The 12,115-nt window shown below is 46.1% G+C and overlaps 1 protein-coding gene across 1 annotated transcript; it reads right to left on the bottom strand.

The window, feature by feature from the left end:
• Nucleotides 1-4,327: 4,327 nt before the first annotated feature.
• ZP4 (zona pellucida glycoprotein 4) lies at nucleotides 4,328-11,640 on the bottom strand. The gene is made up of 12 exons (XM_042908878.1): nucleotides 11,469-11,640; nucleotides 10,849-10,970; nucleotides 10,677-10,782; nucleotides 9,808-9,951; nucleotides 8,904-9,091; nucleotides 8,268-8,365; nucleotides 7,276-7,406; nucleotides 6,688-6,877; nucleotides 6,464-6,611; nucleotides 6,054-6,132; nucleotides 4,724-4,840; nucleotides 4,328-4,506 (listed from the first exon to the last, which is right to left on the bottom strand). Exons 1-12 carry the CDS (start codon nucleotides 11,638-11,640, stop codon nucleotides 4,403-4,405), a joined length of 1,599 nt encoding a protein of 532 aa, XP_042764812.1. The 3' UTR covers nucleotides 4,328-4,402.
• Between the last annotated feature and the right edge of the window lie 475 nt (nucleotides 11,641-12,115).

Genomic DNA, 12,115 nt, shown 5'->3' with positions numbered 1-12,115 from the left:
GAATAGTTATCACCTGAAGAAGTGTTGACTGGGAATAAAAATGAAGGAACTTTCTAAGGATGCTTTTTTTTTTTTTAATCTTTTACCAAGGTGGTAGTTAGATAGAAATATTCAGCAAACTTTCTACAACATTGGTACACCTTATATGCTTTGTTGTATGTATTGGGACTCATTAAGTTAAAAAAAGAAAAAGAAATAGGAATTGTTAAAAACCTTATCTCTTTGTGATAGGACTAGGAGATCTGCTTTTTCCCATCCTGACAGTGAGCAGATTGACCTGGGATTCTTGGAATTTAGGGATGTTAGACACCCTGGAAAGCAGAATCTGGTGTTTTAAACTCTTTCGGTATTACTTTGAATAGACACATATAAATGGAAAAGAAACCTGAACACTAGTAATTTTTGGCCCAGTGTTTGAACTTAATCATCTTCAGTCACGCAGAGCCTCCGGTTGGCTTTTGTACCACGTGAATAGACAGGATTCATATTTGAAAACATACTATCAAGAAAACAGATCTCAGCAGACCATGCAGGATAAACAAATTTGTATTTGAAAAGTCAGAATATACGAGATCTCTATAAGGCCCAAATCATGTGCCAAAACTCAAGACAAATCAAGGAAATGGAGAGGCAATTTCAGAACATTTCATCTGGAAATGAAGGGAGGGGATGGAGACAAGATGGAAGGGAATAAATCAGAAATGAGAATTTTTCCTTGACTTAAAAGCTGTGTACTCTATAGATTAAAAATTTCCATCAACTAATCACAGAAGACCAGAGAAGACTTAGAATGGTGATAGAGTATATTGTAAGTTCTAAAGCATATGGAATAGCCCAAGGTAGGACACTTTGCAAAAGATCAGAAGTCAGAATAACAGGCTACAACACAAACATAGAAGTCAATAGAGCGATACCTTCAAAGTAGAGTATAGGCCACTGCACATCTGTACTTTGGTACCTAGCTAAACGGTCAAGAGCCAGTTTGGGGATGGGCAGGGAGAAAGATAGTGTCAGGCATCTAAGTTCTTAGAGTTTGCCTTATACATCATTCTTTCTCAAATGGATACAAACATGGTATATGCTGCCCACGCTAGGTAACAAACTCAAATATGACCTAGGAATTATCCCCTGAGAAAGGGAAGACATCACAGGGAAATCTGAGGCTGGCAGCTGTGCAGCAGGCCTGGGCGAGCCCCTAGAAGGGCTATGTGATTACGTGACCACCCTGCAAGATAAGTTAATGATAGCCACACAGAGGAATTATCAGCACTGATTTTATCCAGGAAAACACTAAAGTATATAAGAGCAAATTACATTATTCTGACTAGATGTGAACAATCCTTTAATCCATGGGTAAAAGTTGTTACCTAGAAATCAGTGTCATTAAATTTGGAAGCTATGGTGAAGGTAGGGAAGAGGCTTGGGTGGCAATCTAAGTTCATAAGAAGTTACCAGAAAAAGCCTGCTTAGAATGAGACAAATACCAAAGTAGTAGAAGTTTAAGAATGTTTAATAATGATCCCACTGTGGGGGTGCCTGGGTGGCTCAGTCGGTTAAGCGTCCGACTTCGGCTCAGGTCATGATCTCACGGTTCGTGAGTTTGAGCCCCGCATTGGGCTCTGTGCTGACAGCTCAGAGCCTGGAGCCTGCTTCGAATTATGTGTCTCCCTCCCTCCCTCCCTCTCTCTCTCTCTCTCTCTCTCTCTCTCCACCCCTCCCCTGCTCATGCTCTCTCTCGTTCTCAAAAATAAATAAAACAAAAAAAATAAAATGATTCCACTGTGGATAATGAAGTTTCTAATTTAGTGAAGAGACTATGTATTAATAAGCTACTCCAGTTAAAGTTCCCAGGTGACATTTCACTTCAGAGCAGTGATTTAACTTTAAGCTAGGTAGTTTTGGCCAGGGGCTTTTCACTTCAGAGGCACGTTGTAATTTCTCCCTGCAATATTCCTTTCTCCCTGTTGAGCAGGCCAAGTTTCAATAAGGATTTCATGGTTAGGAAAGCAGAAACACCCTAGATCTACAGTAGTGTAGATCACTACTCCTGGAAGATTCTCTGAAGAGTTTCCATGGTCAACTCTATTTGGGAAATCGTGTTTAGCTTCCTTTGGAGGCTAAGGACAATCAGTCTGAGAAGCCCTGCTAGAGAGCATCTGGCAGGTTCTAGGTCAAGGCTTAAGCACCAGTATTTTCTCTTTGGTTGGATCTAGAATTAGCATAGATTTTTTTTTTTTTTTTGAAGGAGGGTAGTAACATCAACACTGAGTAGATAACCTACATTCCAGGTGCTCTACTAGAAAACTCTCCTCTCGTAAATCCAAATACTTGAAATAAGCAAATTAGTTTCATTTACAGAACCCCACATACCTGCTTTGTTTTAGTGGGATAGGCCTGGAACTCATATTCCCTTGGTTTTATCACAGAGAGAGCAGGATGGGACTTTGTAATCCCATTCTCCCTGCCTGTCTTTTCTTAACTTTTCCCCTCACTTACCATCCAACATTTGTCCGTCCTTGTTGATGGGGCATCTTTCCTGGTTGTTGTTGCTTGGTTTCCTGGTTGTTGTAGAATGCCTGTCACATCGTGTATCTCCAATACGTGTTTGAATTTAGCGGACTCTAGTCATGCTGTAGTTCCTAGCTTGAGCAGCTGCTAGCCAAATGTGGCTATAGACCCACAAAGTAGGGCTAAGAAATTTAATGAGATTTAGAAACCGCTAGTGTATTTAGATACTCGGAAACTTAATGTTTGGAACAATTTGGGTATGTGAACCTATTTACATACCTATTTGGGTATGTAAACATTCTAAGACCTAAATAATGGTACTTCTGGCTAATGTTTAACCTGCAAATTAAGGTGTACTATAAATATACATGGATGTAAAACTAGAGCTTAAATTAGGTTTTACAGAAGTGATATGATTTGGATGCATTACATCTATTCATGGTTAAATTAATTACATCTATTCATGGTTTCCCAGGTCAACTACAGTTCTACTTAGTGAACAAGTTAACTGCTATCTCCACTGCAATCCAGGACCATTGCCCTTCCCCTTTAGCACAGAAGGTAGTCAGTACTCCCAGCCCTTTTCTCTAGGCACCTATTTTAGCCGCATCCCCCAAGCAAGCATCAGGCCAACAGGCAAGCTTTAGAAAACCTTGTCAAGCTGAATCTATGTGCCACTGGAAATTAGTCCTATGGAGAAGCAGAGGGTTTTCAGTAGGAGATGGAGTTAAAAGCAGAATATCTGAAATGACACTAGATCTCAGACTAAAACAGGCATCCCTAATTCCAAATTCATGTTTCTGCCCTCCAAGTTCAAGTTGTGTTGCCTTGGTCCTCATTTGGAGTAGGAGTTTACAAAGCACGGTGTGTGGGTGCTACCTCATGTTTTCGTGAGGCTCAAGCGTGTTATCAGGCATCTAGGACAGTTCCTGTCACATAAGCATGTAGTGTCCCTGTTGGTTGAACAAGGAAATACACAGTCCCTGCTTAGCAGTTTGAAGTGAGGTTGACTGGTCTACAAAGCAGGTATTTCATTACCAAGTTTAAGGCCTTTAACTTTGCCGAAATATAAAGCAATCTAGGAGTTACTCCCTGAAGACAAACGGGGAAACTTTGTTTAACCAGGATTAATTTCAGAAATCCCCCCTGGAGAGATTAGAGACTGCCAGATTATGGCCAACAGTCCTAGGGAGTCCTTGGAGCAGGATGTTTAGTTCCCTGGAGAAGTCACCATGCTTTTCTGTTAGTCTTAAGACTGGTTCGGGCTCAAAACTAAGCTTCTTCTGATCAAACTACTTGCGGTTGACAAATCCATGATCAGATGCTTCCTTTTAGTCACTGGTAATAGACACTGGATTTCAGTGTGGGATGATTAGAATAATATCAGGGTCACTTGAGAAGTGGTTAGTAGTGTAAATTCTTAAGCCTCAGCCCAGACCTACTTGAACTCTGGGGGTAGGGCCTATATGGTTTTTTTAGAAGCCTTCTTTCAGAGAACTTGTGGTCTAGAAGATTTCAGACTAGGTCTAGATTAGTTCTGCCTTAGTCTGATTGGTCTTTTGGAAGAGTTTTTTTCTACACCCCTTCTTGAGCTTGAAACCATCTCTGCTAAATCTGATGTGTTTAGTTCTTGTATCCTCTGCTTAGGTGGTCATCCAACTATGAGTCTACTGCAATGTTATTCTATTTGGAAGCTGGAAAGCCTGGCTGGAGTCAAAACCTAGGGTATCATGGTTTTTCTTCTACCATCAAGCAAAATAATGCCCCAGGCTGGAGAGAGGAGATGCCCAGAGCAGATAGAGGACTTTATTTACAATAGTGCTTTACCTTTCGAATGAGAGGCTGGGCACAGGCTGGTAATGCAATCTGGTTTTATTAACACAACTGGAATAATTCACCTCCGTTTCCTGATAGCCAAGTAGGACACTAACAAGAATCCAAAGATTAGGGTCCCGGAAAGGCCTGCCATCCACAGAGCTTGGGAGTCTATAGGAGAACCTGTAGGATGGACAAGGAGGTTGACGGATGCCAAAACCAAGTGATACCGTAGCCTGAAAAATACGCATGCTCTTTAGGAAAACCAAGCTGGTCAACTGGAGATTCACACTGGTCGTATTAGCACGGGATAAGAAGTGGGGATGAGGAAGTAGCTTTGGTTTGACTAGTGGTTCAGGTGTGAGGCTTCAAATAGCTAGTTAGGTCTCTTCCCACTCACTTGAGTTTTTGTGGAGCTTCTCTGCAGAGTCCATAGTGGCTTGGAGTAGAATCATGGGACCCTTGCTAGAGATGCTCGCAGTACTGCTGTGAAGATGGAGGTCAGAGCGTCTTCTTCCTGTTGGAGAGAAGAGACGTAGGGATTAGTCAGACTCTTTTGCACACGGTGGGGGTGGGAGTTGGAGAGTTAAGTCCCTCAATATGTACAGCTCCATTCCATGCCTTCAGAAAACCTCGTTAAAAACAAAAACAACAACGGGGTGCCTACTTGGCTCAGTTGGTTAGGCGTCTGACTCTTGATTTCGGCTCAGGTCATGATCTCACTAAGTTCGAGCCCCACATCAGGCTCAGCCCTGACAGCGCAGAGCCTGCTTGGGATCTTGCTTGTCCTTTCTCTGCCCCCTGCTCGCACTCTCTCAAAATAAATTAACTTAAAACAATAAGGAAAACACAGAACCTCCTTAAGGTGTTAGATATAAAGTCTTGTCTGAGTTTATATTAACACTGCTACCTCAGTTTCGCCAGAATTTGGTAATAGAGATTAGGATATTAGCCTTTCCCCAAACTGCCATCCTCCTCTAGAAGAGTCATTTGGACAGTAACCTGTTAATACCAACACCCTTTCCTAAGCTACAAAGGTAACTGGTAGCTTATGAATCCCATTTCTATTACCAGTTATAGGACTTTGGAAAAGTCCATCTAAGTTTTAGTTTCTTTAGGAGTGTACAGAATATTTTTGGAGTTAGATCCTAAATAAGTATTTAATGCAGTATTTCATGACTCTCATTACATTACCAGGAATATATTTTTGCCAGAAGGGGCTCACGAACCCCAAGTAATTCAGGGGCCAGACAGGTAAAAGTTAGTGGACCAGGTAGGAATACAGACATGTAACAAGAGTATTGGCTCTGATCGACTCAAGTAGATACTCTGTCGGCAATCATACGCCACCTATAAATCTTCAGGTCATGTTGCCAGACCTGCCTTCGAGCGGGGGTAAACATCTAGATTCGTGAACTAGCCGGATAACAAGGGTTTTGTTAGACTGAGCCATATGTAGGTCATGAGCCAGTTTGATTCCTGGCTTAATCATAATGTATATGGAAAAAGCAAAGACTGAGAGTTACTGGAGGATTGATAGCTCCTATTTAAAAGGCTTGGAATTCTAGGAAGCTGCTTGTCTGTTCTATTGCCTCAAGATACTTGAAGCAGCCTCATACGAAAAATCCATCTTCACTTGGAATCATTTGCCCACAGGGCAAGAGAGGTTAGCGGTGGGACTCCAGATTATTTCGAGTTTGTCCTCCAGTGTAGACAGTGTGGATACTCACGCCTGGCAACAGGACAGGTTATCCTACAGGAGGAGGTCCCAGCAGGCTGGCAGATGGATACATTACAGTGCAGATACACCTGGGAGCCAACAGAATGGAGATCATGGAGGAGAACCACATCACAAGTCTTAAAACTTACCTCCCCGGGAAGAGGTTGAAAGAAACTTAACAGCAAATCTGGACACCCCAAGCCAATATCGCAATAGCACTGAAGAACTAGAGTCTAGAGGGCAGATGACACTTGTGTCATTGGGATCAGTGATCACTTTGAGCAAGTGCCAACAAGCCAAAATCAAAGGGCAGCCTTGGCCAAGGACTGGTGGGATGTGGAAAGGATTCCAAGTTGGCGGTTGGGGAGGGGGCATTCGGAGCCCTGCTGAGGAACACACAGGGCGGAATACACATCCTACCGGTCCCCTGAGTGCCCACTTTGCCATGGTGTCCACAAAGCTGAAGGTGAAAATACTGAAGCGCTTGTAGTAAGATGGAAATGATGTATCCAGGGCCTTCTGGACAGGGATCAGCTGGGTTTGATAGTTGTCTCCAACGTAGGGGCATCTAAACAAAGATATCCAGCAGTCGGGATGGGCTTCCATGGGGGACCCCAGCACAGGTACACGGAGAAGCCACTTACCCTTTCACCAGAATGGGCCACTGGGACGGACTCTGGGAGTTCTTGCCGGGTGTGGCCCAACAGTTATGGAGGAGCAGCGCCAGGGAGGGGTCTGTTCTGTGGCGGATAGAGACCTCCACATAAATGGGATCCCGAAGCAACTTTACCACTGGGTAGTCACCAATACTGTAGTAGGAGCCATAGTGCTTATCTGCAAGAGGCCAAAGTGGGTTGGACCACTAAGGACAGAGCTAGAACTCTCTAGATGGCCTGAGACAGACCATCGCCCATATGAGCACCTCTAGCAAGTATCTTATTACCAATTTGGTCTATTTAAATATTTTTAGTATCTTGAGAGAGAAAGAGCTAGACAGAGCAAGTACACAAGTGAAAGGTGGGGCAGAAAGGGAAGAGAATCCCAAGCATGGTTGGGGCCATCAGCCTGGAGCCTGATGCAGGGGGCTGCAAACCAGGAGATGATGACCTGAGCCAAAACCAAGAGTTGGACGCTTAACCAACTGAACCACCCAGGTGCCACCCAAGTTGGTCTCCTAATGCCAAGAGAAGTAATAAGTCTTTAAGACTGTAGGCTAGCCAGGAGGGTCTCACCTTTGGCAATCTTGAGTTCCAGAGTGAGGGGTCCATGCTGGGTTTTCAGATGGGGTGGTGGGATGGTAAACACCTGAACGCTAAGCGGGAAGGCATTGCTCCTTACAGAGTAGCTGCAGCTAACTCGAAGCCTATGGATAAACATGATCTTTGTTAGCTCTCGTGGGTGGTAGGATGGGCCCCCACCTTTCAGGTTTTAAAGGTTTTTAGGAACCATTATACACTAGGCATGGGATGAGTTTGTCAACAGGATGGGTATGGTTTTGGAGCTTGTGGGAACTAGATCTTAGCTGGGGAGACTAAGACCTAGACAGGATCAGTGAGCGTTGGAGATCTAGGAACCAGGCAAGACCTAGACGTGGTGCTGTGAGAAACAGGTGCCTTTTGTAGAGAAGGTAGTCAGGGAAGATCCTGCAGGGAGTGGCTATGAAGGAACATAAGTAGTAACAGAGGTAAGAGGAGGGAGAGAAACAGCAGAGAACAGAGGCCAGAGTTGGTCCTTCTATATAGTCTCCTGAGACCACAGTCCAGGGTTGGAAACAGAGAGAGATGGCATTTCACAGAAGATGGGTTAAGACTGGGAAGTAGGCAGTGTTTCATGCAAGGTCCTACAAATTACCTTCATATCAAGTTTAAGCTATGTCAGGACAAGGAGGAAGCTTTGAGTGTAAAATCTCATCTAAGGTGTTAAGGGATTCTTTTTGCTACAGGGTGGACTATGCAGGCAGAAGGGAGAAGGCCAAAATGAACACAAGGAGATCCCGGTCAGTGAAATAGGAGTCCAGGGGAGTTTGAGGCTTAAATGAAGTCCGTGGCAGCGATGCAGGGAGATTTGATCCGATATGGTCAGTGAGATCAGACAGCCGAGGCAGTAGATGGGTTCTCTGGTCGTGACCAGAGGTTCTGTGGATTCAGGGCTTTACCCTAGAATCCTGTTTTATGGAAGGGAAGTCATTCTGGTCCAGCAGGGCGAGGTTAACTCAGACCTTTACCTGAAGATACTGTCACGGGAAATAGAACCATGGCTCCAAGTTCTCACATCTCTAGCTGCGACCAGCTCATTTTCATATACTGCCTGGTCTCCAGTGACCTAGAAGTATGGGCAAAGAAGTGTGGCCATTCCTGCTAGCCAGGTGCCCTTTCACTCAGAATTTGCTCTGATCTAGCAGTCAGCAAGGCTACCCCATCACAGGCTGCGTTTTCTTCCCCTTGAGCAGAGGCCAGAGCAGGTGGCATTAACTGACCTGGGACCTTCTCACCTCACTTAGCTCAGGGTAAGAGAATAGGGCTTTGAGCACTCCGATGAGGCAGCCAGGAACATGACCACCAAGGTCAGCCAATTTCCCTGCTTGCTTCCCAGGGCAGTGTGGCAAGAAGAACCTGTTACTTGTCCTCATGTGTGGCTCAGTAGAAGTGCTCCGGCACAATTAGGATCTTAGCTGAACACCCAGGGTGTTTCTGCTTTCTCAGCGATGAAGCATTCTTCTGTCCTAGAGACCATCCTCCGGACCAAGAGGCGGTCAGCTGTATCCTTCCTGGCTAAGAGACTCCACCACTCCTGCCCTGTCACTAGGACATTTCTGTCTGACTTCGAGTTAGGAACAGGGCCAAAACTCAGCTGTTCTTACCCATCTCGTGGTGCCACAGGAATTAAATGGAAAAAAGAACACGGCAAAGGCACGTGTTGCTTTCACAGGATTACATTCGTGGTCCTTCCCGAAGGCCAAGTGCAGAGAACTTAAGAGCAGCGGGGGTGAGGTCACGTTCCGAGACACGGCGATGGAGAAGTGGCCGTCTTGGGTACAGCGTGAGGTCACTGAGAAATCAGAGTTGCTGTGCTGAAAGCAGGTCCTCCCTCCCGGTATTGAGCCAGCTAGACATTTAGCTACTTTTGATCCCTCCGCCCCCCGGGAAGCTGCCAGTCCCAGCTAGCGACCTTGCTGCATGTTCAGCTGTCTGAGCCTAATTAAAGCACTGAATGAGCATCCTCACGAGCCCCTGGGTTTGAATGTTGCCTCCACTACTTGAGCAACTTGAGGCAAAGCATGTAACCTCCTAACTCTAGCTTCCTCCGTACAATAAGTAAGACAAAGTACTATTATACCTATCAGTCAGTATTCAGAGCTTAGAATACAGGGCTGCCTGTACGTGTTTTGCATTAGAAAACCTTAGAGTAGGATTTGGGACACACAGGGAGTCTTGAGAGGAGGCTCTGTTGACACTTAACCTATTTATTCCCAAGGTGCCTCGTAGTCTTCAATTTCTGTCAACTGGCTATTTTGCACATAGCCTTAGCTTCTGGAGTTCATTGAATATTTTGGTTTCTAGGAGAATTGGCAAGGGAAGGCTGTAGAAAGTGAGCACATAGGGTCAAGTATTCTAGGATGCGTTCATAGCTTATACATTCAACTTCTGGTCATCTTTAAACATTGGTTTTGTGGTGGGGGTAAGGGGGGAGGGAAGATCACCCTTCTCCGGGTTTAGTTGCGAGTAATCCAGATTTTAACCGGTTTCAGAGATGCAAGAACTCACCTGTGTTTCCATAGTAACAGGAATTTGCCTCTGATTTGTAGCAGCAACCAAGCTTATTGCAGTCTCCCTGAGTGATGGGTGAAGAAGCACATGGTAGCCTGTCCCACATTGGGACAGAGTCACACAAGTCAGCGTTTGGAGCTTCTAGTGCCACGTTTTGAAGAGGAGAGGGACTGAAGCTCGATACCAAAGCTTGGTCTTTCAAGAAAAAAAAAAAAAAAAAAAAAGATAATTACCAAGTATCAAAATTTGGGGCACCTGGATGACTCTTTATTTCAGCTCAGTTCATGATCTCCAGGTTTGGAAGTTCGAATCTCACATCAGGCTCTGAGCTGTGCTAGCATGGGACCTGCTTGGAATTCTGTCTCCCCTCTCTGCCCCTACCCCATTTATGCGGTCTCTAAATAAATAATATGCAAACTTAAAAACAATTAAGTATCAAAATTCCCACAAATGCCCCGATGATCAGGGTGGATCCATATTACATACTAGCAATTACATTTCAGGAAGTCAAGTCAATATTAAGTCCCCTGGGAAGAGTCCCCTGAAACTAGTACATTTTGAAAGAGTCCCAGCAAGAGCAGTAGGTACAGTGGGGCCCTTTATGCTTTGCTTCAAGCAACATATCCTTCCTTCCGTTCTGCTGAGATGCTACTCCATCTTTGAGAGCTAGGAATTACCAGGGGATTGTGCCTTGTGCTGAATAGTTGCTCTAGTGGTGGTTATCCTAAGGGCTGTGTGCGCAGGGCAGCTGGAGGGGAGTCCTTCAGGAGTGGCAGGGGTCACTGTCGCTGCACAGAGCGGGTAGAAGAGGCCCAAGAACACATTCCAGGCAGCTCAGCACCACCGAGAACCCGAGAGTTTCCAGCCCTTACCTGGGGGATTCCTAGGACACCTGAGCACCTTGGTGTTGGTAACCCTGCGCCCAGCCGCATCTGTGCCTTCAACTCCCACTATCATGACGTAGTGGGAGTCCTGGGGAGTCACCCTGGATGCTGGGGTGGGGGGCCTCGACGTTCCTGGGGATTGGGTCGTGCTCACCCACTCGGTGACATAGCAGCTGCTGTAAGACGCTTCTAACAGCACGGAGCCCCCCGGGCTCTCCCTCACCCAGGTACCGCAGCCGGAGTTGTTCTGCAGCCTGTGTGGCAGCCCGCGATTGTCTGGGGGGTGAAGGGGAGCAAAAAGCACAGGTGGTCAGTCTCCACACTCACCAGGGCCGGGAAAGGACCGCCAGCTTTGCCCATTGGACCCTGAGGGGCAGCAGCGAAGAGAGAGAGGGACAAGACGGGGCTCGGATTCAGAAGAGAAGTTACATTTTAGAGGGTTTGATCTGGGGGCGCCTGGGTGGCGCAGTCGGTTAAGCGTCCGACTTCAGCCAGGTCACGATCTCACGGTCCGTGAGTTCGAGCCCCGCGTCGGGCTCTGGGCTGATGGCTCGGAGCCTGGAGCCTGTTTCCGATTCTGTGTCTCCCTCTCTCTCTGTCCCTCCCCCGTTCATGCTGTCTCTCTCTGTCCCACAAATAAATAAAAAAACGTTGAAAAAAAAAAAAATTTAGAGGGTTTGATCTGTAGGAGTACCTGCAGAGTTCACCAAAGGGGGGAAGTGTTAGGAGGGTGAGAGCGCTAAGCCCCTAAGCCGGGGGAGTTGTCCAACTTACCCCAGGCTATGAGTGCAGGAGTCGATTTCCCGGGGCTCGGGTTTATGGCAAACCGAAGGCTCTGGAACCCACAATGGAGTTCACCGGGATAATCTGGTACCTGGGGCTTCTGCTGGCCACGCACAGTGAGAGACAAGGGAACACAGAGCAAGAGGGGCTGCAGCAGCCACATGATGCCATCAGGAGCCCCCACTGGCTGCAAGACCTGTACTTAGTTTCCCATGAACCAGAGCTCCCCTTGCCCCGTGAGGTGGCTTTAAATACAGAAGGAAACCGCTGTCAGGTGCACACCTGGGTGACATGCAGGTGAAGCTCCTTTGGAAAGGGTGGCTCTTCAGCCTCATTCACTTTAGGCCAACGTCTGCAGCTGCATCGTGTTAAACACTGCAATCCAGGCAATTCTGAGCTCAGGAAAAATGTGGTACCTTGTAGCTCAAAGAGGCTTCTCCAAGATGGCTCCCGTGTAGCTTACTGACTTCAGGAGACCGTCTTCTAGAATTTCGCGTATTTGGGTACAAATCGAGCCCCGCTGCTTATGAGCTATGTGATCTGGGTAAGTTACAACTTTTTGGAATCTCAAGTTTTCTCTTCTGTAAAATGGGAATAATATCTCCTGGTAGGAGTATGCTTGAGGGTTACGTGAGCTA

Source organism: Panthera leo, chromosome D2 (assembly GCF_018350215.1).
Source record: "Panthera leo isolate Ple1 chromosome D2, P.leo_Ple1_pat1.1, whole genome shotgun sequence".
Classification (NCBI taxonomy): domain Eukaryota; kingdom Metazoa; phylum Chordata; class Mammalia; order Carnivora; family Felidae; genus Panthera; species Panthera leo.
This window is presented reverse-complemented; position numbering and strand designations above follow the sequence as displayed.

Bases quoted from the DNA above. Each gene is read 5' to 3' on its own strand.
- ZP4 (XM_042908878.1), bottom strand. From the start codon at position 11,640: ATGTGGCTGCTGCAGCCCCTCTTGCTCTGTGTTCCCTTGTCTCTCACT. The intron at 8,366-8,903 runs GTAAGAACAGCT...CCATACTTCTAG, and splicing joins CCTGTGGCACCACGAGATGG to GTCACTGGAGACCAGGCAGT. The intron at 7,407-8,267 runs GTAAAGGTCTGA...GTTTATCCATAG, and splicing joins TCCCGTGACAGTATCTTCAG to GCTTCGAGTTAGCTGCAGCT.